Here is a 27574-nt window from a genome sequence, read left to right as displayed (position 1 = left end):
AATATAAATATGTTTTGTATATTACTTATTTTTGCATGTTACTTTCAATTCATTTCTTCACTGTAGTTTGGTTTTGATGTCGATCTTATTTGCTTCTCTGTACCTATTTGAACACATCTGTTTGCCTTCATGACAAAGATTTTAAAGCACTTCACTGTACTCATTGTGGGTACATATTAGAATCGTTATGGTTGCAGAAAAAGACCTTCAAGATCATGAAGTCCAAAGATGTTATCATCGTTTACAGTAGTACACAGGAAGTAACAGAAGAAAGGTAGAATCTGCCTACACAAGTTAAGATTTTAATTTCTAATACTGGCAATGTATCAAACCATTTCATATAAAAAGTCTCATCAGAGAAATATCTGTGATCTTTCACATGATAAAAACAGCCTTAAAATTAATCCTAAATTTCCTTCCACATTCTCTTTTTAGTCAGTTTCTTACTGCATTTTCATATTTCTGTTAGGCAGTTTGACCCTTCTTTCAGTAAATCCTTGGTTGCAAGGATAAATCTCAAACTCAACTGCTGGGCCAAGATAAGTTTAAAGCAGTCTTGACGTTCAAGCAATATACCATCCCCAGAGGAATTTTTTTTTCATCAGAACAGTAGTGACAAGACTGTTTGTTCAATGAAATATAGAAGTTGAGCTTGGTTTAAATACAGGCAGGATTGTCAAGACAAGAGTTCTACATGTGACCCACTAACAGCTCTCATACAACACAAAATAAAGTACAAGGCTTCCTGACACAAAAAGAAGCTTAGTGAACTGAAGTGTTTCCTGAAGGTGCTTAACTGAGTATGGTGTGAAGACAGAGATAAAAACCTTAATTTTGATTAAGAAGTATGAGTTATACTTTAAGTAAAAATAGCTGAAGACAATATTTTTCCTCTAGACATGCACTCATTTTTGAATGAATTTGAAAATAGCTATCTGCTCTGCCTATGAATAATCTGAGAACAAAACAGTCACCTTGAAACAGAACAGAGGTCAATACAGCCCAGCATTGCAAGCAGTACTTGCCATCTGGTAGCAACTGCTGCAGGGAAACCTACTCCCCCCAGTTTGCAAAGAAAAACCTACACTCTATCAGTGCTGAAAGAATAGCCTAATACTACTGCTGTCAATCTAGGTCATAACCGGAAAGGACAGTGTAGCCTTTGAAGCCTACCTGACTTCTAAAACACCAATCGGTGGCAAAACAGGACTTGTTTAAGCACCCTCAGATTTGAATGATCATTTTGGTCTTAGACTTCTGAACCCAAGAACAACCAACAGCTGCATTACGCTCCCATTGCTGTTTTGCTTTGATGACAGGGAAAATAGCTATGCTGTTTGTAATTTTCTTCACATGTGTATGCAGTCGAATTTCTCAGCTGAATGCAGCAGAAGCAAACCTCCATTCATATGCTGAACTAAGATATGCTTGCCTACACTTTGTTGACTTCAGCCATAACTGACGGTGCTGTAACGAGCCAATTCTGTGAATTTGAAGACTGCCTTTAGTGACAGAAAGGCTTCTAGCTTTGTGAAATGTTTTCATGTTCTGCTCTTTCTTTAGCTAACCCTATGGAATTGGAGATATTTATGAACAGCAAATTTCTTATATAGAGCAACACAGAGGCTACATTTTCAATCTCTCCTGGCTGTCAGATAAGGGCCATATCTAAACTAGTAATTTTCCTGCATTAATTAATGACAAGTATTGGATGGAAAGTAGTTGCCACTTCTTCGTTCTTATTCACTTATTCTTCCTAAATCTGTTTTCTATGCAGTCTGTTAAAACGTGAAAGAAATATACAGTGGGTATACACTTAGAAACTCACTGTTCAACTAGTCACTCCTTAGAAAGCTATAACTATTTCATAGAGATGTGTTCTTTATTTTTCATTTCCTTTGCAGTTTTGCTGATGCAAGATTTCTTTTAAAATGTTACTAAAATATAAAGGCAAGAGGACTGAAATATATGCATGCTATAGAAGGTTAAGTTGCAAAAGTTACAGCAAAATTGCACATATGCACCTAAATTAAGTCTCCAATTTGACTATCACTGTACATTCATGGAAAAAAATATCCCAAAGTAGATACTACTAAAAATATCTCATACTGGAAGTACTACCAGCAAACTGTTGAAAAAGAAGACTAAAAGTGAAATCATAGCAACATAACAGTAAAAAGTCTCTGGAAGCAATATCCCATTATAGACAACATTCTCAAGAGTTTTTAGAATGATACTGAAGATAAACTCCTGGCTTATCCTAAACACCTATCTGTAAATAATGCTTCCCTTCGAAAGCCTTGTCTCAAAATTAGCATGCAATGACCTGTTTATGTATTTGTGTATTTAAATATAAATATACATTATGTGTTTAGGTAGAACAGATACGGTTTTCCTAGGTAAGCATAAGCAACTCTCAAGATTTCTGTGCACTGGCATAAAGGCTAACTCTGGGATTTGTGCCAATATTAATGCATTCAAATTAGAATTTGGGAGTGGAGGAAGAAAAAATACACTTCATCACCTCAGAATTTCAAAGTAACTGACACATTTAATCAAAAGTCCAGTGATTTTTAGTAAGTCTAATAAGCTGGACTGGCACAACATCACTAAGGAAAGCAAGTAGGTAATGTTCATAAATGGGGAAAAATCCTGGACCATCTTGACCTCCACAGTGTGCAAAGCTTTAGCACAAATTTTGAAGGCAAGCATAAAGCGTGGAGATAAAATTAATAAAACACTGCAAATGTAGTTTGCAGTACTCAAAGTTTTCTTTGCTAAGAATCAGGCTGAATGTTACTGATGGAGTGCTCAAATACCCACTTTAGGACCATCCCATTCAATATTTTCTAACAGTAAGGACAGGAAAAATATTTAAGTTGGCTAATGCCACAAAAGACAGTCAAAAAGTATAGTGAGTTGTTAGGACACTTATTTCCTTGTAGAGTCCTCAGCCATTTCTAACTGAGCCATCCAATACATTAGTCAATCATGTGGGAAATGAAACCAGGCAGCTGCAAGAAATGACTACTGGAACGTTAGTGCATAACCACAAACATTTCCAAAAGAAACAAAAGGATAATCAGGACACTGTACAAGCTATGAAGAGATCTCAATTTGAATTCTAAATATAGTCATATATGCCATCATCCTCTGCCAAAAAGACTACAAATTCACATTAAAACTCATTCCAAGATTATAAAATATACTCAAAGGAAAATCTGCCATACTAGAGAAAAAAAGAATTTTGTTTAGTCTAACAAACTAAAGGAAGAATATGAGGACATTACAAAAACTGCAGGTGAGAAAGTAGGGGACAACATTCATGAGACATGTCAGCAATTGAACTGTGGAATAAATTAATACAAACGGTCAGAGAAACTGATGCAGGAAACCAAGTTTCTAACCTGAACTGATGGGACAGAGACCCTGACACATGGAACCTAAGAACCTTACTAGCTTTAATATAGCATTGGCATAGCTTTTATGAGGCATTATTGTATAAAGCTGCCAGTAAGAGCAGGCAACAGAACTCAGTCACTTCATGTGTTCCCACATAATAGAAATAATAGCTATAAAGGTCATATACAAAATAATTAATGCACCAAATTGGTAGAAGGTGAAAGACTGCCCTTTATGCGAATAATCAACAATGCTCTAAATATCCCAAAAGCTTCTACTAGAGCTTGTTTGGTTTTCTAAAAAAAAATACTTCCATGTTATGAAGTACAAGTTCAAACACCTTTCACACTAGCAAGTGTTTATAACTAGTTGTGAAGCTCTTAGCTAGCAGAGCACATTGATTATGTACAGAATGGAAGCAACTCTATGTCCAAGAGGTCTGTACCTTACTATAAAATTACATTTTGCCAGTTCATTTGTTTGATCTAGTCTTCCTATAGAGTAGTATTTCTTCTGTACAATACTATTATTAGCAGGCAAACATATATGAATACTTCAAATTCATTTAAAAACAGATGATGAGAAAAGTCTTAATTTCAGCTTCATTCTCTCAGCTACAAGCTAGGATGCTGTAAGTTACTATATTTTAAAAATCAAGGCTGAATTCTATTAAGCAAAACAGCACACTCCAGAACTGGCTTTCAAGTTGCCTTTTCTAACTGATTTATTCTTAAGCTGTTAGTAATTAATGACTTCACCATTTCCGTAGCTGTTAGATATTATAGAAGTGGACAGCAGTGAATAAAATAATTATAATCAGGCTTCTTAAAACTATGTTTAAGATTACAAAATCAATTATGTCAACCTGAATTCTTCAAATTCATCTGTAGTGCCTGTTTCTTAGAAAAATCTTGCGATTTTGCTGGACTAATGAAAAACAGAACAGAAAATTCTGTAAGTGATCATTAAAATCCCAATAAGGACAGATTATGCATCTTCCAAATATTTCTTCTTCAATGTTAATGAGGGCTTTTTAAAAGGCAAACTCTGTGTGCTAGAAACAAGCATGATAATTAATGGTCCTGCATCAGCAGCTTTTTTGTTAGCTGAGTGTGTAACAGATCTGGTGCTTTTAATCCCTTATCAGAGAATACCTAATAAATGGACAGATAAGAATACGGAAACAACTCCAACCACAGATGACTAATAAAGTAATGGCCAGTAGCGGACTGCACCTGTGGCCATCTTTCATTGCATATCTCCTGATCTGTCAAACTTCTGCAGAACTATCTGGGGTTTTTCTAATCTCTCGTAAACTTTGCTGACCCAACTCTAACCATACAGCCTAAGGCAACCGCTTTCACATAACAATATGCCTCATTAACTAATAACCATATTCCCTAAAAGAGAAGTTTGCTGGAAATGGGATGGGGTAAGAAATTGACAATCTAGAAAAAGAGAGTAGAAGAGTGAAGAGAGGCATAAAAAAACCACAGAAATAGCTAAATCGGCATGATAAGGAGAACAGAATGAATTATCCTCATCTAGGAGTCTTCTTTTTGACAATATTACCCTTTCACTTTTGCTTCCAAGAATGAATCCATTTTAAAGAGGTAGGAGTTTAGCATTTGTCTCGTACTTAAATTATTACAAAGAACAATTTTGCTTAGTCGGCACAATGTAAATATGCTACATCTTTCAGAAAGTCTCCTGACAAGGCACTTGAGAATTATAGGTATGCATGAAGGAATCTGTGCATCCAGAAGAGAAAAACTGGAATTACAGACATCACTATCAGCTTCACTCCAATTACTAAATGATAACCAATCCCTATTTCAGAAATATTAGTCTCATACTTACCAGACGTGTGTAGTAAAAGAAGCAACTACACAAATGAGTTTTATTTCTTGGTTCCTCATAAGCACCCTGTCTGTCTTTCAAAAGGCCAATTAAAAAATGTGGTTTTTTTCCTCTAACTAGTATGTGGCCTAAGCGGATTGGTATTGTACATGCCTTCCCCTGCTCCAGTTCACATTTTGCTTGGGAATCAGAAGAAACTGCTCTGCACAAAATGAAAACTAAATGTAGATACTGTTTCAAAAGTAACTTACCTGCCAAAATTGGCTGGCAAAAACTCAAGAAAAGCATCATTCAGGTACAGCTGCGTTAGGTTTAACAGTTGGGAAAATCCATCTGGAAGCCTGTTTAGAAATAAAATAATGTAGTGCCTTTGTTTCAGTTTTATTCAGGGCATTAAGTAGTATTTTTGTAACAGTACAGTACTGAATTTTGATATTTTTATAATATCAAAATTAAGGTGGTAGCAGAATTTCTACAAAATTGCACCAGATATTTGTTGTCTGTATGATTTGGTTAAAAATGATTTTTAAGTATTGAGGACAGATCATAAAAACTACAAACCACAAACAAATAACAAGAATACACTTGTTTTCTCCTGATGCCTAATGAGGAGGAGGCATTCATTAGAGACAATGAGGTAAAATGAAATGTATGTAACTTTTTTTTTCCCCAGAAAAACTACATTGTGCAAAGTGCTACCTCTGGTAAATTAATTTTGTCACCTATAAAAGGTGTCAGGGAAATCGACTCATGTAAGTTAAGTCTGAAAAACAGAGGTACAGGCTGCACACTAAAATTAATTTTTGGTATTAATAAAACTCTTTGCATATTTTTCTATATTCACAGAGAAATGAAAGATTTCAAAAAGCTGAGAAAGCCACATGGTTTAATATAGGACTTCCCCAAAATACTTCCATGACATAGCTATACTGTATCACAGTGCAATGAGGTTAATGAAGATACTTCTGAATTAACTCGGCTCCTTGCCTACAAGGGTTGGCACACGTCTGGTGCAATTTTGAGACTCGGCAGATTTAGCACAAAACACAAAGCATCAAAAATGCCAAACTTACTTTGAAATTGGATTTACACTGGCCTCAACAACTGTCAAGACTTTACAGTTTTTTATATTTTCTGGAAACTCCTGTATGCCTGCAAGATACAGAGAGAAGTAGGGAAACAGCCTTAAATTACTAGACTTCTTCATAGCCATAAAAATGATGTACATAAAACCATTTACCATAAAAACTTTAATTAATTTATCAGTATCTGGACTGTTTTTCTGCTATTTCATATTAGATAAAGTTTCAATTAAAGAAATAGTCTTAATGCAATACCATTTCTTGTATCATTCTATTCCTCAACCATTTCATATTGCAGGTTACCAGGCAGGTCACCAAGCAGCACTTAGAGAGACACACTACACTAACATTCCCTCTGCTCATTAGGAAATACTGAAGTATTTTTACTTTGTAATGTACTTAAGACCCTCAGTCCCATTTTTTTTTTTAAAGGTATTCATACATATGGTAGATCAAAATTTCCAACAGGATCTGTTTGCCAAATACATGGTTTGTATGACATCCAGGGGAGTCGGTATGGCTTCAAATTTTAAAGTACGTTTACAGCCCCATGGTTCTGAATAGATATCCCAAAATGTGGCATATGCTTGCTGTTAGCTTCAGATTATTCGCAGAGAAGGACAAAAACACTGCAGACAAACTTATGTCTGAAAAGTAAAACAACAAGCAACCTCCTCTTTTTCCAGTATTATCTCCAGAAACAACAGACTGTATTTGCAACCCACATATCTGCCAAACTGGTATTTGACAGAAACTCACAAAACAGGCCTTGAAAACAGAAGACAGGTATTCATTACATCACCAGGAAATCTGTACTGAATCATTCTATTGCCCGAAACTTTCACCTCAATCTTTACTGTATAATAAAAACAAATAAAATCATGCTTATCACAACTGCAGTTGCTTTTGCAATGTGCCACTACGTTGTTCTTACATATTGGACAGGTATTTTTATTTTAAACAAACTTGTTCTAACAACCATTCACACCGAAATCCTTCCGATTGGATTAAGAATACACTATTTTTTCAAGAAAAGAGACACATTAGTAAAATGAAGATAGTTTAAAGGAACTGGTTAGGTTTTTTTAAGTAGCAAAAATCCTAGCTCTTTGTCTTTTATTTAATCTGTGTAGTTGTTCCTGCTTCTAGAGCACTTTATTGGCTGTGTGGAGAGGGCAGTCTGAACCCAGGGACTGAAATCACTACGAAGAAACTACTCTGTGGATGCTTGCTTTTATGAAACATCATGCTGCTCCAAGTGACAATAACTGTCTTAAGAGTCCAGCTGCAGACAGAAAGACAAAGGCAGCGTGTCTTCTTATTCAGATTGGCAGGTGGCACTTGGTTATGTCTCTCCATGTATATGTTCTGAGAATACCAAAGCAGAAAAAAAACCTTAGCAGTTAATGCTTCACCAGGGTTTTTACTTAGGTAATAAATTACACAATTTCCAATGCTAGCTTAGATTTTAATTCTTTCTGTGATTGACCTAATATATTAGGGCTTAAGAGAAGGCAACACCATCTGACAAAAAAAGTACTCACAGAACACATACTTTCACATTAAAACAATTACTGATATTGAGTAGCAAAGTCACCCTGATGACTTTTCCATAAATTCAACTTAAATAGAAACACTACTTCTGTCAAAAGAGACTTTTAGGTCAGTCTTGATACAGAAACCTGTCATACCAAATGGTTAAAACTATTACTTTTAACAAATACCAGATGTTGTATTGTTACTGAGAGGTGAAAGGCAAAAAAAGCACACTAAGCCATACAGTTAATCCAAGTGTTTAAACTCCTCCAAGTATCATGGAACCTCTTGGGAAATAGCTTGTTGAACAATAAAATATAGAACCATAGGGGACCAGAAGGAACTAAACCATCAACTGTAATTACAGGACAAGGTTTCTGACACTTCTGGTTTACTACTATATCTATATCTCTATCTCTATATCTCTATATCTCTATATCTCTATCTCTATATCTCTATATCTCTATATCTCTATCTCTATATCTCTATCTCTATATCTCTATATCTCTATCTCTATATCTCTATCTCTATATCTCTATCTCTATATCTCTATCTCTATATCTCTATCTCTATATCTCTATCTCTATATCTCTATCTCTATATCTCTATCTCTATATCTCTATATCTCTATATAAAATATAAGTGAAAGTAAAAATATAGCTGTACACGTATGGCTTCAGCCTTGTGACTTTTACCAGGGCTGTGATTGGAATCAAAGACAGCAACAGGATACACTGATTCAATTCACTTTAGCGCTCTCAGTTCAACACCAAAACTAAAAAAGGTAATACGTATATACTGTAATGACGCTTCATCTCTGGAAAGCAGCAGCAACATTTTCCAAGTGCAAAGATAGGTTTAAAGAAAGATTAGAAAACTACTGTAGACAGATTAGAAGTGCACCTTACCTATTGCTGTCATATCATCTTTAGAGAAACCTACTTCCAAACATTTAAATATGCATGATTCTAATTCTGGTTGTAGAAGAAGACCTCTTTCACCAAGTAAGAACAGTCAAATATACAGATGGAAAGCATCTAGCATGACACCATATTTCCTAACCCATGGCAGATTAACAAGAATCTAGCACATAAGAGGCCTATACAGATGAAGTTATGCATGACTTGTATGAAGTGGTCTTCTATAGTCTAAAAAGCACATCAAAATCTTATTATTGCTGATGATGTAACTTTACCTTCTTAAAATAAATGTCTACGCCAATCAAGGTAAACCACTGCTAAGTTCTTCCTGAGAAGCAGAGTTGTGTTTCAGACTCTCTCTGTGCTATTAGATTGGTGTTTCAATCACAATGAGAGACTCTCTAAGCTTACTTTTTCTGAAAGATGGTAAATGCTATTGGCCTTGGCTTGCTCCTTAAATGAATAATTGGCCTGGTCCAACACACTAAACCTCATGTTTGTAATATTATATATTACTTTCCACTACCTATGTCAAGAATTCACTGAAGGAGAGAAGACTTAAATCTGTGATAATTACCTAGAAAACAAAACACACTACATCTGCTAGAGAGAACAATGTCAATCTAAACTTACTCTCAAAAACAAAAGCCAAATAAAATATTAGCTATTCAAATACAGACATGTTAAATCAGCATGCTTTTGTACATAATCTGAGAACTCTACAGTAGTCTCCTGTTTGACTACGCCTGGCAAGAGACACCAACACTTTTAACAATAAATTAACAACAGAAATTCACTGATATGAGAGAGCTAACAATGAAGCAGCTCATGCATTTAATTTTGCTGCTTTTTACACACCAGATAGGTATAGTACATACCATCTTTAACAACCTCACTCAGCACTTCAGTATGTATAGACATCATCCATCAATCAAAGGAGTAGTAAATTGAGAATGATAGCATGAAATGTATCTACTGTTTGTAGTATACATTCCGAAGACAAAAGAAATAAGAGACTGCCCCTCTCTACTATGTGATAGGAAAACCTTTCTATTTACTAACTGGTTATACAACAACCTTCAGATGTTAACTTTTCCTCGCTATATTACCTCTGCACCATAGAAACACGTAGTTACCTGTTGGATATTTTTTCAGTTGACTGACCATGAAAGCAGAGAAACACTGGAAAAATATATGAAAAAGACAATGTGTTGTAAAGAGCACTTTATAAAAGGATTTGCTTCTCATTTCACTGCTTTACATCTATCCTTAGTGTCCTGAATCACCTTCCCTTTTAAAGAAGCTCAGCAAATTCTGAAGGTCTCTGCGACCATGTTTTTCCCTGCTCCTTTTGTTAACACTATGCTAATTATCCATTTGATAGCCACCCTCACCCTGTTCAAACAAGTATCTGATCAAGTTGAGATCCACATTCTTTTCTAAATACCATTTTTCTTTTGGGTTTTTTATTGCTTCCTTCATTGCTACTCAAGGACTACAGAAGACCATGTAACAAATTATTTGGGGGTTATCTAGTTTGTTGCAACCTCATCTTGCTTTCCTTCAAAAGTATCACGTGTATAGGTTCTTCATTTTGCTGTTTCCTGCTTTACATGATTCCAGCCACCACCTGTAACTCATTTCAGTGCTGTAGTCGATTTACAGATCATGCTTACTGTTTTCCAAAAAAATATGCAACCCATTGTGCTTGTGGACTATGACCACTTTCAGAGAACAAAATGAAGGAACACAATTGCTGGCAATCTTTAATTCTAATCACCAGATTCTGACTGAATTGAGAGCAAAGTTCATTTTATACTGTAGTTTTCCAGAGATGAGATTTACATAATAGCTTTTAGTGTTTACTTGTCTGTTTTTTCCCTCTCCAGCTTTTCAGATTTCAGGCACTTGTAAACCCATTGGCCACTTTCTACCAAAAACAAATAAAAAAAGAAGGGGGCCAGGACTAGAAGATTATTAAAGAAAATCTGGCAATAACTTGAGGAAGAGGAGTCTAAAATTCTTGTCTGGACTAAGTCAAAAGCAGAAAGTATTTATCAAGAACTGTACTTGGCAAAAAGCAGCTAACTAGCCTAACCTAGAAGAAAGTGGTGATTAATTACAATCCCAGACCAGCTGCGGCATATGTCCAAAGGGCATATCAACAAGGTCATACAGAGATTTTGGGTCAATGATCACAAATCTCAAGGTAATCAACCTCAGTTCTGGATCACAAAACATGGCTGAAGAATGGAATTTCGTCTGATCTCTAACTCCCCGGAGAGCAATGGTTGTTTTGGCACAGCTTGTCAGAACAAATGTGCACAAATGTCTCTCTGTTTAGACTGGATTAAGGCAATTTTAAGTGTAATTGGTGTCCCACTACCATCTGGAGTTACACTCATCTCCTCCCCTACGTAACACAATACTCTTCTACCACCAGTGTCAGTATAACTTGCAGAGCAGGAAGCAAAACAGAGACAACTTTTTCTCTCCATCAAAAATAGCAGCAATTCTGGATTTACAGAAAATCGTGCAAGTCACATCTGCCACTGGCAGAATCTTTCACCACAGTGCATCCCAGTGCTGACACCTCAGTACACTACAGTTTCATGCCTACTGCAGAAGTGCATTTGCTCTGCTGTTCATGATCATGAAGTCTTATTTTTCTTCACAAATACTAAAAAGTAGTATGCCCAGACTTCAGCCATTAAAATCATTACTGCTATATAGCAGTAGCAGTGTCTCCAAGTTCTGCCATTTCTCATATAAAAATGATTTAAACAGATTTGCCCCCTCTCCCCCCCCCCCCCCCCCCGAAGTATTGGTTCAGTTCTTAAAAAGCACCCATCCTACTTTGCACGTTTACACATATAGAGGACACGGAGGCAAATATATATGCTCAGTTTGCGTAAGTAAGAAAGCAACCTTAATTATGTACACATACTGGTCTCAACTTCTGGGCAAGCAGATACTAGGGCCTGCCTGAAAGCAGCTCCACTATAAAAAGTGGAGGTTTTGCTTATTGTTCTACTCAAGCCTCTGCTACAACTCTCCTTCCAGGCAGTATAGATCAGACACGACAATCAAATTATTTTCAGAGCTCAAGAACACAGGCCACAACGTAAAATCTGTTTACAAAAACTGAAACTTTAAACTGAAAGTTTAAAGTAACAGTCATAATCTGCATTCTTATATATTTATGTAACTTGCAATTTCTACATACCTTCTGAACTAAAAGCAGCACTTTTCAATATTCAAAGTAAGCAGTGTGTTAGAGCCCAATCAATTCACTGCACAATGCCGACTCATCTATCCTTCCTTTTGAACGTTCATTCCCAAAAACTTTTCAAACCTGTTACAGTTGCTCTTCTTGCCCTATCAGAATTTGCAAAATTCCTTGCTAATTGGTTTTCCCTGTATATGAGCATTGCAAGAGTCTGGCTCTCCGTCTTTTACTGAAGGAAAAATACATAAGGTTGGAGACCAGTAGAAGAAACCTACCTTACTCAAGAAGTAAAACTCCAAAATAAATGTGACAGATTTAACCTATCAGCATTGAACCTGTCACAAATTTAACAAAACACTGATTAATGCATTTATACTGCTTTTCATTCTCTATGCTCTTAAGTTTGCACAGGTAAGTTCCTGTCCTAGAAAAACTTCTGCATTTATCACAGAAAACACCAATCTAAAAACCTTACAAAATCTTTACAAGATGCTGAAAACAAACTCCACTTTGCTTGACAAGTAAGCAGATTCGCCTCTCCATCTTGACTTTATGAAGTCCTTCTCTCCAATTCTACGTGCTCTGAAACTTTTTAAGTTTCCTTTTCCATCTCTCCTCACTTTCACGATGGTCACTTGCAGGGTTGTATGCTATGACTAGATCAGTGTCTCCTATAAGTTTACATAATAAAAAATGGAAGCTGAATCTTCATTTGAGGGACTCTTTGTAGGTTTTTTTTTAAGTGAAAGGTAGTGGTTTTGCCTGGGCCAGGTTTTGGTAGTTGAATAGTTACAAGGGTGGCTTCTTTAAACAAAGAGTTGCCAGAAGCTTCCCCTGTAGCTGACAGGGCCAGTATCAATTAATTCTAAGATGGACTTCTCAGCTGACCAGCACCTGGCCTGAGGTAAAACCTCTGTGAATAATGTATTTGAGAAGGGGAAGAAGTTGTTGCGCAGTTGCTAAACAGTAGCAGCAAGAGAAGGGAGTGAGAATGTAAGAACATCTCCACAGACACCAAGGTCAGTGGAGAAGAAGGGGGAGGAGGGTGCTTAGGCCCTGAAAGAAAGACTCCCCTGTGATTTGTGGTGCAGCCCCTGCAGTCTATGGAGGCCACCAGGGAGCAGAGACCCACTCACAGCCTGTGGAGGAACCCACACCAGAGCGGGTGGATGCCTGAAGGAGGCTGTGACTCCATGGGAAGCTCACCTGGAGCAAGTTCCTGGTAGGAACTGGGAGCCCATGGGGAGAGAGGAGCCCAAACCAGAGCAGGTTTGCTGTCAGGACTTGTGATGCTGTGAGGGACTCAGGCTGGAGCAGTCAGTACCTGAAAGACTGTTCTGCGGGTGGGTGACCCACATTGGGGCAGGGTATGAGGAGCTGCCCCCGTGGGAGGCCCCAGGCTGCAAAAGTTTGTGAGGAGCTGCAGGCCATGGGAAGGACCCACGTTGGACAAGTTCATGAGGGACTGTCTCCTGTGGGAGGGATGCCACACTGCAGCAGTGGAAAGTGTGAGGAGGCCTCCCCCTGAGAAGCAGCGGGAAAGTCCATCTGTAATGAACTGACCACAACCCCCCTTTCCCATCTCCCCTGCACTGCTGAGGGGGCAGGAAGGAGAATCCCAGGAAGGAGGGGTGGGGGGAGGTATTTTAAGGTTAGGTTTTATTTCTCATTTCCCTACTCTAATTGTTTATTTAATAAATCAAACCATATTTCCCCACATTGAGTCTGTTTTGCCCGTGATACTAATCACTGAGTGATCTCCCTGTCCTTATCTCGACTCACAAACCTCTCATTATATTTCTCTCTCCCCTGTTCAGTTTAGGAAAGGGAGTGATAGAAATCACTTGGTGAACATCTGGCATCCAGCCAGGGCTAAACCACCACAGGAAAACAGATAATGTTTGTACAGACACATAATGACTAATGCAAAATTGTCAGTCAGATTACAGATCTGACACGAGCAAGTTAAAAAGTGTTTCCATCTAAAAAAAGCAGAAAAAAATGAACCAAGAAATACTTCCATAGGGAGATTTTTAAGCTTTGCTAAATGACTTTCAAACTAAAATATTATTATTGGTTATGATATCTATTTTATCTATTATAATATAATTAAGAATTTAAATAAAATATAGTATTGACAAGATATTTGTTACTCATTTTGTTAATGAGGTGGGCACTTAACTATATACCTAAAATACTTAGTTAAGACAAAAGACTCTTTTGCAGATTAAGTGTCCACACGTGGAAAAACCAGCATTATGTTGTAAACTGCTTCTTTATGGCTTTGAACCCATTACAAGTCTAAGTCAAGTTCAATATTTCTAAAATTTTCTGTTTGAGACTACTTGTGAAATTCAAAATGTAACGTTTCCCATATGAAAGCTAAAAACTCATGCCAATTCTATGAGGTTCAGACAGTAATTAATCCTATTTTTTATTTTATGTTAGCTTCCTGATCTGTATAGGTGGGTAATGCCTCCTCATCACTTTTACTAACAGCAATAACTGCGCCACTAAATGATCAGATGATGCAAACAGACAAAAGATGACAGATTAGTGGGAGGTTTTGTGGGTTTTGGTGTTTTATTTCTTTTATACACATAAAGTGGCACAGTTAGTATATTCCAGTAAGCCCAGTAGAGTCTTCCAGGCATTCATCCTTGATCTGTTTGCCTGAAATTCGGTTTTTAGAGTAAGGTATCTCTAGGCCACATTGCTTACACAATGTAAAGGAGGAGCGTCAGCAGTCAGACAAGTTCCTAAACGTATTTTCTCTGAAAAAAAGGAAAGAAAAAGGATAGCAAATAATCCTACTTCTTGAAGACATGTCTGACATTTACATGAAACTGAATATGCCAAGGCAAGGTAAAACTACAAAATGTGGGACACCAAGAAAGTTGTAGGGAATAGTTTTGTTCTTAATGTTGTTGTGGACAATTACTATGATTTTCAAATATGTCTAATTTGGGCCTGAAGTGTTCTTGAGTTCCCAGAGTAACATGAACCTGAACTGTAACAAACACATAACACTGCTTTGCGGTTTTTTTCCCCCTACCACCCTGGGCTGCAAATTCAGTGCTGTCTGTCCCGTCACTTTCAGTTGATGCATGATGACTCAAAGCACATCACTCTATAAAAATAAAGGTACATTCTGCCTTCACATACAGATCTACAGGTCAAACCTGTAATTACTTCCACAATGCCTTTTCTGGGTTGTACAAATGTGAGTTCTGGAAAAGATTTGTATTAAACTTAGAATTTCAGATAAGTACACTCAAATTCCACACTGAAGACCTTAACTACATTGAAGTTACACTCTGTTCATGTCCTATTACACACAGAGATCATTTTATTCTGCAGAGACAGATCCCATTCAGTACCTTTAATAAGACATTAAATACATTTAAGAAAAAGTACTATAAACAACTGAATAGAGAACTTGCAATAAAATAGTTGCCCACACTTGGATAAATCCACATGATATATTATAGCAAAGCTACAGATGCAAGTCAGCAGATCAATTATCTTTTTTTTCCCCCCACTATCATGGTTCATATACAACCTCTGCTCCCATCTGCTCCTCCCCACCACTCCCAGTATATGCAGAGAAATGGTGAATTCACAGCAAATTATTTTTTTGTCTTCTGAATCTTCCTCTCTCACTTTTCCCCATGCAAAATAAAACTTGGATGTCTCCCTATTAAGCATGGATAATTCTCAATTCCTTGAAAAATCATATTCCTAAATGTACCAGAGGGGCAACATAAGATGAGATACTCTCCTGAAGTCTCATTCTCCAACTCTCCAACTTCTGGCACACAGCACACTAAAGCTAGTTTGCCAAATCAGCAGATGATTTTTAAAAACTGGAGAAAACATATTTGATCTAAACTTGGATCTGCTAAAAAACTTTTTTAAAATTAGTTCCAATAATTTGATAGGCAGATATGCCTGTAGGGGTGTGTGTATTTGTTTTCTTGGGTTTAGCTTGTATATTTTTCCATGAAGATTCCTTGCAACAGGCTGACAAGTTGACATGTTTAAATTTGCTGTAAAATGCTGTGAAAAATCCTGAAGAACTAAGAAACTACTGAAGAGATACTTACTTTTGGTCTTGCTAGTTATTTTCTATTATTATTATTTAATTCTACAAAGGTCTGAATAATATAGAACGTAAATAATAACAGAAGGTCCTGGACACCGGTAGCATCCAGGGAAACATGCACGTCTCCTGGCTTTGTGCACTTCACTAAATCTTAGGCTTCTGCTTTTGGTCACTGTTGCAGACAGAACACCAGAACAGACGAATCCTTGTTCTAATTAAATAGAATCATAGAATGGTAGAGTTGGAAGGGACCTTTAGAGAGCATCCAGTCCAACCCCCCTGCAGATGCAGGTCCACCTAGAATTTGCACATTTGCTGTGTCTTTGTTGTACATTTCAATATATTGTATATAATGGACACATTTAAACCTGAAGTAAGAAAGGCAAGACCTTTTATGAGTTATTAGAACATCACAAAGAATGCTTTCTTGGACTAATACCTTTTATGTAACAAATCTTGAAGGATTTCTGTATCTTTGATCTTTCATCTAAATGCCAAATATTATGCATATACATTTACATAGTCCTACTGGTAAAGCTGGATGGTCTCCTGTGCAACAGGTCTCCCTCTGTGAGCCAGACTGCAATTCATTGGGAAACTTGAACACGTTTTAAAACTGAAGCTTCATTCTTCCTTTCTTTATCAGCTCTTTAGAAAATAAAACGCTGCTCTGTGGTCAATACTTTCTATTACACCTATGCCACAAACAGTTTCGTTGAGCTGTTTCACCTTAAATGAAAATCCTATCATAGTTCATGCACACTTGTATTTGAAAACTAAAGTCTAAGCAACTACCCTTCTAAAATGCACCTTTTAAAACTAAATGCATATTTGATCTAAAGGCATCAGCATGCCATGATTTGGCCCCTTCCACATCAGGAACAATGGTATCTTGATACTACAAGAAAAACACAGAATTTCAGAATTTGGCATATCTAATCATCCTGCACTAAGATCAGTGATTAACCTCCAGTAATTTTGTCCTTCAACAAATTAAGGGAAAGCAGACTCTCTGCCTCTCACAAGCTCCACTGTTTCCACAATGTATTATTGCAATATCTAACCAAGAAAAAGGAAGAATTGGAAACTGTGATCGGTTTTGCTAGCCTTGGTAAAATATTTTGTTCTATTATAGATACACATTGGAACAATTGCAGACAGTGCATAACTAAGCAATAAACTCTTATCACAAGAAACGCAGATACAAAGAGAAGAGGCTTGCAATTTATCAAGAGAAATGTGTTCTGAGGTTGCAACAGTGTATAGGGAAATAGAAAGGGAAAGGCACTAGAGAGGACAAACTGAAGTCTTAAATAATACCAAATTTATGACAAAAGAAATAACACTATTTCTTACCTTACCTAACAGGGAAAAACAGGGAATCTGGTTTGTTTTTTTTACTTTTACAGAGCTTTCAGGAATAATGGGGGACAAGATGTCCCAAGTAAACAAGCATGTGCCTTTAGAACTATTTTTGATGTGCAACGCCAGGCACAGAAGCTATCTAAACTGTGATAACATTGATAACACACACATGATAACAGCTTAAATAAGCTTGTGTCCAGTTGTTTCTCTGAAAGGAGGTAAAACCAAAACAAAACAACCCCTAGAAAACAGAGCTTCACAGTTTACTGGGATAACGTTTCATTCAGCTACTGCCACCTTAAATTCTCGACATGTCTCAGAGGAACAAGTACTTTTTCAGCAGCTCTCTGAAGGCTTAGCTAAAGGTTATGCCATTTTGGACAGACAAGTAACTCTCTAGCTGGTAAGTCGCCAGCTGCTTATTACGCACATAAGCTAAGGAATTTGCCAGCCCAAGAACTCAAAAGCATTTTTGCTACTTTTAAGCCTTCTGCATTGTGAACTTCTGTTGGAAACAGTTAATCCTTTCAACAGTTCAGTCTAGGACAAGATGATTCCTTCTCGGTTATGTGTCATCATGACAAGTTTAAAACCAGTGTTCTTTAAGAAAGACTATTAATCCACTTGTGCTAGGAACAGAGCAGTGACAATTAGGCCAATTTATCATACTAAATGCTGTGTTGATTAAGCAGAAATAATAAAGTAACAGTTTAAGTACAAACTGGGCTACAATGGACAACCAAGGAGAATGCCAAGCCCTCAATAACTGGAGTACTTGCTTAATAAAGCAGAATCCACTTAGCTTTCTAGAGTCACAATTTGCAAGCTGTCCAAATAAAACCATAGATTTATATGAGAAAATATTTTAGGTATTTCTGTAATTCTTATTTTCAAAGACTTCAAGGAGAGGTCCTCTTACTTCACTCTGAACTATTAAGACAATAGTATCATATCCTCATTAATTAGCATGACTAAGTTTTTTTTCCTCTCAATTAAGCCAGACCACTAAGTCTGAGAACAATACAAGTTATTTCAGTTTCCTCACAGTTGCACACATATCCTATATTGCACAAGTAGTACTGTTAATAAACTCCCATGTACTCAATACATGACTGATGTTTCATAAGTTATAGAAGGCAGATTCAGAATGATAGATTATTAATAAGTCAGACAAGTGAAGCAATCACTGTCCATAGACATTTTTCCCCGTGCAGAGGTTATCATCTCCGGAACATGACAGCAAAGCAGCCGAGTCCTACTGTAACTTCCTGATAGTTCATGAAAATAAACTGAAGACAATTTTCATATTAAACAAAATGTTACATATTGTTTTGCAAACACTTTTCAGTATAGAGAAGCATGAAGAAAGCCAATATAAGTAACAAATTTGCGCATATGCATTTTGAGAGAATACAAAATACCTCACAAGATCAGTTCTCAGTAATGAATTTCAAAGTACAAACCAATCAATCTAAGAGATAGGATTTCATATCACAATCAGACCATAAAAGAGCATCTTTTATGTTAAGCAGTGATTTAGAGTAATAACTTAAAATTTACTAGCTGGAGAGCTTCTAGAAATTATTTTCACTAGTGACTTTGTACTGTCAATGCTGATGTGCCTTTTAGTTACCCTCAACAAAATAAGTCAAGTGACTTACCATTCTTGCTGACATCCAGTTCCCTGAGATTAATGAGATTTGCAATGGATGCTGGCAACGTGGTTAGATCATTGTCTGGCAAACTCAGCTTGTGCAGAGACTGACAGTTAAAGAGTTGCTATTGAAACAGAGAAAAAAAAAAAGAATGTGACTTAGTGTTAGTTCCCTCTACATAGCTTTTGGTTTTAATCCCTTTAAACTTCAGACCTCATTGTTTAATGGCCAGATTATTTACTGTCTTTGACAAAAGTTCTTTTAACTAGTTATATTGAAAATTGACTAAATTTACAGTGCTTAGGGAGAAAAAAAAAAAAAAAAAAATCTGCGAGTGTTCACAAGAAGCCAGCAGCTGTGCTTAACTTCCCACAAATTTCTTCCAGGACCCCTGAAATTCTGACCTTTAGTTACACACAAACATTTCAAAATGTTCTGCATAATAGGCATGCCATGTGATACCCCAGAGGTAAATACAGTTTCTTCAAAAAAGAAAAAGAGTTGATAGATGCATTTTTTTAAAAGTCAAATAGTTCTAGAACACAGGATTTGAGTAGGTACTAATGTTCTCTTAAAAGTTTAAATTTCATTCTGTTATATCTTACAATATCCTTCTTTTCCTTCCACATTTTCTAGCCCCAATACACAAAAATTTAACAAAATTATGAAAACTAGTGAAAGCTTGATCTAAGGATATAGAAAACTGTATAGCTTTTTGCATACAGGCATTATAATTTGTATAAAATAGAATCTCAGAGCCAGAAGTCTTCCTATATGCAAAGTACCTTCAGATTCTTACCCAAAAGCTTTACAAATTAACAAAACAAAGCAAATAATACTGTTGTAATGTTAAAAAATGGTATATGGGAAGCTTACAGATAGTATAAAATAAATATCTCTAAAAAATAGCTGAAAAAGTGAACAATTTATTGTGAATATTCGTTTCCCGGTAATTTTAGATGAGATCATTCATAAATACCTCAACTTAATATCCTTTTCTTTAGGAATTCTGAGAAAAGATCATACAAAACCACGTGTACTATGACTTAAAAAACCTATTCCAGTAGCAATGGGCTTAGTTCAATCAAAATTTCCCAATTCTCTCTCAATCACAAGGCCATTAATTCAACCCATGACTCTTGAACAAGCCCCATTCACATTGCATGTGCATATACCACCCCAGAAAAATACAGACATAGATTAGCAAGACAGTTTGAGCAATGAGCTTTAACTTGCCTACTGATGTTTCCAGTGCCTCAGAAATGTGCACCTGTTTCAACTAGCTGATATCACTAATGCTTTCAAAAGCTACAAGGTACTGAAGATATTATGTAGGAAGGAGAGCTTAGATAAGCCAAATGTGTTTTGGAAGCCATTCCTTTATTTCAGAACTTATCCCTGAAAATATTTACCTGGACTCTTGGAATCATTAGAAATTTTCCTGATTAGCCAGGTGAAAGCAAATGCAGCATAAGGAATCAAAAGATCCCTAAATGAAACCTGTGGGGAGTAGAGTTCTTTATGGTGCCGAATTTGTAGTTATTCCTTCTGTTATTTTTTCATGTTTGCATATTCAGTAATCAATTCAAACACATTGATGTTAGTGAACATCAAAATTCATGCAATTAAGGACTATTTTACTTCAGAATTCCAGTTTCTTCCAACCAGTAAATTGAGAGGGAAAACTAAAACTGCTACATTTAGAGCACTCTGGCTCAAATGCATGCTGTGGCACTTGGGATAAACAAGGTACCTTTTTGGATGTGACTTCGCACACAAGATAAAAGCATTTCAAATTCCCAGTCACTTTTGAAATAGACTACACACCAGCACTTCACGTAAAGCAAAGTCCGTCTCTACCACCACCTTTCTCTTGGCTGCAGTTAGCCCATGCTGCTCCCTCAGCCACTCAACTAAATTAAGGAGCTATATTGTGTAAGAGTGGATATTTGGAGTATGATGGACTTCTGAAAAGACTGAAGATTATTAGGATTAAAAAACATGGCCAAAATAAAAAGCCACACACTGACAGGCCATTTCAGTTATCAGGTTGACAGGACAGCCCCAAACCAATTGTGTTGTGGCACAAAAAGGGCAGCAGATTTCAAAACAGAGATAGGAACATACCATTAGGGGAACAGAGAAAGGGGAGGAGTGGGAATTTCTCAACCAGACTTCAGCAAGCAGGAGGCAGCCTAATGAGTACCACACCCTTCATCGGAGATGGCTTAATTAGAAGCACTTTAAAAGACTAAATAAAACTTAAGGTAAAAGGCATACACAAGCTTGAAATTCTGTCTCCAAATTGCCCGGGATCATTTCAAACATTACACATCTTACCTTACAGATCTATGGATAGCTTTAGGATTACAGTTTCTATTATATTTCCACTACTCCCTTTAGAGTATTTAAACGTGTATGTGAGGTTTAAGGTTTTTTTCCTAAATTGAAAAGTAGTAAAAAATGAGCACTGAAGCTGAAAATATTGCTTACTTCGCTTCTCCAGAGTAAGCCCATGAGAGTGACTTACTACAACGTACATACACATTAACAGGAAGCAAGTGTAGGCTATTAGACATCCCTGCAGTTCATCAAAGAAAAGTAAAAAGGAACAACACAAATGTTTAAGCATTTTTTCTAGTCGTGTGAATAATTTAATCTTGTACTAGTCCAAGACAAGTGGTAGACTGCCCTGCTCTTCAGTTTACTCAGTTATCAAAATTAGACTTCACGTAAGGAACTAACTAATTATAAAAATATAGTGTCACATAACAGAAAAAGAAGCCAATGCCAACTAATTGCTTCTTCTGGTCTAAAACACCAACATGCATCCATTGGGCTGCTACAGTACAGTCTTTCTTTATTAAAACAATTTTTTAGATAATTATGAATTTTGGAGGAAGATGTTGTTTAGCCAGCTATTATTTCGGAAATCGTAATTTAATGCAAGAAGGGTTAAGAAAATTTCCTGGTTTTTGGTTAAGAAGGGCACTTATTCTGTTTAAGAATTCAATTTTATTCTTCTCCAAGAATAAGACAGGAATGAAGTTCTGAAATAATCCATTAAAAAAAAAAAATCCTCAAAGGCTGATACAAAGTCTTTAAAAAGTAAGCTACTGAAACCTAAACTGACTAACTCTAAAGTAAAGATCATTGATGGCTTCTTAGAAGGCATTTAAGGTTAGATTTTCAACAGCACTCAGCTGGTTTAAGATAGCTTTTCTGAAATTCAGGGCTTTTGGTAACTGCCAAGTTACTATCCTAAAATTGGTTCAACGCCTTTATCTGTTTTATTTAACTTTCAAAAAATCTGTAACAGCAAAGCCTGAAGTGATTAGAGTACACTCTCAAAAATCTAACAAAGCATTCTATAGTTGTCCTGCTTGACAGGTAAGGCTTGTACACAATTGTGACAAAACTTCAATTGTTATACATGTCATCTAAGTTTTTTCATTCCACCAAGGTAGGACCCAGTAATGTAAAAAAAGCTATTGCAATGATCACTTTGTACTTCTCAAAAGCCTCACTAGCAAAAAATTTCATTCTTTTCTCCAGCATACTGCTAATTCAGCATGTAGTTTGTCTTCAGATTCTGAAAGAAACAATAAACATCAATTTTTATAAAAAAGGTGTAATCAAAGTAGTACTCCAGCCCTCTAGCTTTTGAGCTTAAGTAATTTGAGATACTTCCAGAAAGTCTCTTCAGAGACACAAAAGCAGGACTAAAGTGAAAGATATTTTGGATTGTAGCTATCTTTTGTGGTCACTGAGATCTGAACAAGACATTAATTTTGCCTCTTCTAAACTTGTGTGTTATCAGATTGAAAATAATGCTGCAAGTTGTTGAACACAGTTAGTCAGTTTCAGCAGACACTGGCACAGAAATAAATTAGCTAGCCTCTTCTATCCTGTTACCTTCCTTGGGGTAGATGAGCTACTGAAGCAGCTGTACCTCAATTCATGCTCCAAAGTAGTCAAGCTGGAATGGATAAACACTCCTTCTACCACAGCTGCTTCTTATGGGGCCAACATTTACTTAAAAATATTCAGTGACCTGAACCCTAAAAGCTGTAGTGGGAAGCCAGACACCATCTACTTCCATAATGTTGATGAAGTAACAGAGTTAATAAGTGTAACTAAAAAGAAAATCACCCAACATACCTTTGGAAGCTCTTCAATCTGATTAGCATCTAAATAGAGTTCTTCCAAGGTCTTTTCAAAAGTAAAAATCTCCTTAGGCACCTGCTCCAGGCTGCAGTGAGAATAATCAAGTGTAGTGACCGTTTCCTCCTCTCCCCGCAGACAGCGGCATGGCACCAGCCGCACAAACAAATTCCGCTTCGTTGTCATTTTCAGGCACTGAAAAACAGAAATTGGTTGATATACAAACCAAGACAACTTCAGATATACTCACATGGGCAGCTTCTCCAACTTCCACTGTGTGCTAAATACTTAAAGAAGCGTATATACATCTGCACATGTGTGAGTGTATACACATATATGAGAGAGAGGGAGGAGAAAGAGTACTTATTTTCTTTTAAGCACATCAGATCAGTAGTTGTATTAAACGAGGCCACAACACCTACAGAAGCCCAAAATTTAGCCTGTAATTTGTTACCCACTAGCACAGTCCTACATTGCAGTGAATTTTGAAGCAGCAGGTCTGAAGTGTCAGTTCTGTTTTTTACAAAACAGCTTATCCCTGCCTTTACAGAGGTTACTAGTATGATACTTTTTCTTAATGTAATAAAATCTACCCTCTACAGAGCATTAAAATGTAGCTATAGGAAAGTTAGGGTTATTCTGAAGATGAATAAGCTTAGATTCATGTACCTTAATTTCACATCCCTCATTTAAAGACAGACTACAACAATGAGAATCAGAGTAGTTCCTAACAACTGTTGCATCTACAGTTTAAAAGGTAATATTTCCAAGAGTTGTAACTCCATTCAGTACGGAAAGCTTCAGCACATGTTGCTGTACACACTGAAATTAAGGAAACTTCACCTTGCTATGAAAATGTATCTTTCTTCCTTTAAACTCAATCATTGCTACAACAGTCCCCTCCACTCCCTGTGGCTTCAACAATACTCCTGCACAGCTGGAGATAGCAAACCTAAATAGCACAAACTAACTACCTGCAGACTAGATGCCATGTCAGCCATATTCTACCTCTTTTCTCTTCAGCAAGAGCACAAGTTCAGGTGTCTTTAATTACCAACAAATGACCCCAAAATTCAGAAACAATCACCTTCAAATCATCACCTCAAGTTTGGCTACCATCAGGCAATAGACTCAACAATTCTTAAAAAAGGGCTGACATAAACAGATGGACAACACATTCATACAAGCTCTATTTCCTCATGTAATTGGTCTAAAAATACATCATTTTCCAAAAGAGCGCCAAGTATTTATTTTCTCACTCAAACTCCCAACATCCTAAATTAAAATTTGTTTTTTTAAAAAAGTCACCGTGTACTTTGAAGTGTAGAAACTGTATTTCAACTTCTGGATTGGTGACAGGAAATTTGCTTCTCCAAGTGCCAAACAAGTCTTTCAGACACATTTAGCAAACTGTACTTCAACTTTTAGACAGTTGAATGTTAGCAATTCAGGAAGAAAATAAAATACTATGGCCACTGCACTATATGAAGTCACAGGCTGTAAAACTCCTCTTCTTAGCTAGACCAGGAAAAGAAGTTTTGTGCTTAGATTTTCATCCGTGAACAGCTAGCCTGCCAAGTACTTGACAATGTGTTTAATTTATATAAGTGAAGGGACTACTCTACTTCAGTGTTTTCACGAACAGAAGTAAAATTTACACTCAGAACTTGATACAGTGAGATTCTATATCCATCCATTAAAAAGAACAACTCTTCATTAGTATAGTGGAATGTCAAGACTTCCTAGTGTTGGTAGGATTTTGTTACAAGTCAATTATCTACCAGAACACCTATCATTTCTCCATAAAACTCCAGTCATACTATTTATATAAAAAATGATCTAAAATTCAAAATATTTCTCTGTATTGCAATGCAAGAGACTGCAAATTCTATGCCAGGAATTTCCAAGTTTCCAAAGAATGACATGGTCAGCAAAATAGACCGTGTAACTTCCTCCTCCTTCTTTCACAGCAACAGGCTCCAGCATGACATCCCCCAGTCACTCATGGCCACATTCCGAAGATGCTACAGAAGCTGACACGCTCCCTGGGTCAGAGCTATCCATACCTTCTCCCACATCTCAGGGGCAACACCTCAAGACTCAAAATGAATTCCACAGCCAATATTTACAAATGAAAAAAGCTTTTAATAAAAAGAAATAATGCCTCATTCTGCTATTGTTTCACAGATCTGCAGAGCTGTGGGAAAACCCAGCACTTTGGAAAGAAACACCAACAGCAGTCTCTTCAACAAGGAGCAGAGACAGAAAAACACATGACATGGAAACAGCAAGGACTAGAAGCAGGGACTATATGTGTGTGTTGAATCCCAGAAGCCTGGCAGAGGATGACACACCTACATCACACTAACTGCAGCCATCAATAAGTTAGTTTTGTTACGTCATTTGAGGTTCTGAGAATTACTTTTTAGTTTCCATAATTTGAAAAAGTTCACTATGTTGTTCATATAAATAAGGATGTAATATACTATGTTTTTGTTCAAATACTTCAGAAAGAACATGCATTACATATATTGCCCTCTCAGGTCTCAAAAGTTTCTGAGGCAACTAAAGTCATAAGGCCTAAAACAACACAAACCACACATCTAATATTCCTAACTTATTACTTTATTTCATAAGGAAAATCTTCAGCTTTTTAAGCAGTAGAGGCAAAGGTTCTATAAAGATCACCCACATCCACAGCACTGTCAATATGGATTAGTAAAAAAATGTCTGTATATCACAGTGATGGGTTGTATCTTGCAGTTATCTTGTCAGCTCAAGTATCTACACCGGCAGCTCATGTCTCAAGCCAAAGGTAATAATAGCCCTCCCCCAAATCCATTGATTTGATCAATTTGAGCATACATGTGATAATAAGTGTTTAAAAAATGACAACAAACCAAGGCAGTTGCATTTCAGTACAGGAAACTATGTAACATGATTTAATTCAGATTTGTCTGGTTTATTCAAATTTTACTGCTATACATAGACTAGTAATTCCTTAGCACTGATGTTTTACAACAGATGTGGCTGCCAATACCAGGCAATGGATGTGGTAGGATAGTCACAAGTATTTCACACCACCACTATTCCACAATCTGTATTATATATACAGACACTCAGACACAAGTGGTTCACACCTGCTAAAAGCCAGGGGAGTAACAAGTGTAATTAACCAATACTCAGAAACAAAGAAAAAAAAGACCTACTGAAGAAGCAATGGCAAAGCAAAGACTATAATTATGTCAGATCTACACAGTAACAACAGTGGACTGTGTCCACCTGGTGGGTTGACCTTGGCTGGCTACCAGTTGGCCATCAAGTTGCTCTATTAGTTCTGACTTCTCTATTGCATTTTCAAGAGGTGCAGAGGGATGTGGAAATGAGGATTGCAGTCAGTTGTGTTGGGTTTGTGTTACAGTGCTTTTGGAAGCAGGAGAGGGGCTGTGCTGGTGGCCCCTGTAATAAGCTGCTTGAAGAAGTTGACTTCAAGGTCAGCAAGGAAAGAGGGGAGGAAGGTGCACCAGAGCAGTGACCCACATGCACCCCACAGTGAGGTGGCAACTGTCCCCTGCAACCTGTGGAAGGCAACAATGGAGCTGATATCTTTCAGTAGTCTGTGGAGGATCCCACACTGGAACAAGTGACTGTGCTGGCAGAAGGCCATGATTCTGTGGGAAGCCAGGGCTGTAGCAAATCTGCTTCTGAAAGACTGTGGCCCGCAGATGGGACCTACACTGGAGTAGTTAATGAGGAGCTGCTGTACATGGGAAAGAGTCACATTGGAGAGGTTTATGGAGGACTGTCTCCCACGGGAGAGACCCCATGCTGGGGCAGAGAAAGATAGTCAGGAGTCCTCTGTCCCAAGAAGGAAGAAGGAGCAGCAGAGACAATCTGTGACAAACTGACAGCAACTCCCCTTCCCTGTGCCACTGCACTGCAGAAAGAGGAGAAGGTAGAGAAATAGGAGCAGAGATGAGCCTGGGAAGAGAAGGGTGGGAAAAAGGTTATTTTTAAGATCTGGTTGTATTTATAATCATCCTACTGTGGTTTTGATTGGTGGTGGATCAGCTCAATTTTGTTTTCTTCCCCAAGTCAAGTCAATTGCCTGTGACGATAATTTGTGAGCAATACCTCCCTGTCCTGGCCTCAACGTATGAGGTCCTTTGTTATCTTTTCCCCATTCCAATGCTGGGGGAGGAGTGAGCGAGCAGCTGCATGTTGCTTTCTTGCTGGCTGGGCTTAAATGATGACAT

At 37.1% G+C, this 27574-nt stretch overlaps 1 protein-coding gene across 2 annotated transcripts in view; it reads right to left on the bottom strand.

The window, feature by feature from the left end:
- Positions 1–27574, bottom strand: part of ERBIN (erbb2 interacting protein) — a 111779-nt gene that overhangs the window by 38044 nt on the left and 46161 nt on the right. For both annotated transcript variants that reach the window (XM_062019577.1, XM_062019578.1), the window contains 4 exons: positions 23316–23513; positions 19161–19278; positions 6336–6414; positions 5514–5603 (listed from right to left, as the gene is read on the bottom strand). In XM_062019577.1, coding sequence (XP_061875561.1) covers positions 5514–5603; positions 6336–6414; positions 19161–19278; positions 23316–23504 — 476 coding nt within the window. In that variant the 5' untranslated portion in view covers positions 23505–23513. The remainder of the gene's footprint in view (positions 1–5513; positions 5604–6335; positions 6415–19160; positions 19279–23315; positions 23514–27574) is intronic.

The sequence above is a fragment of the Colius striatus genome, chromosome Z (genome assembly GCF_028858725.1).
Source record: "Colius striatus isolate bColStr4 chromosome Z, bColStr4.1.hap1, whole genome shotgun sequence".
Classification (NCBI taxonomy): Eukaryota; Metazoa; Chordata; class Aves; order Coliiformes; family Coliidae; genus Colius; species Colius striatus.
The sequence above is the reverse complement of the archived record's forward strand: the minus strand, read 5'-3'. Positions and strand labels throughout refer to the sequence as shown.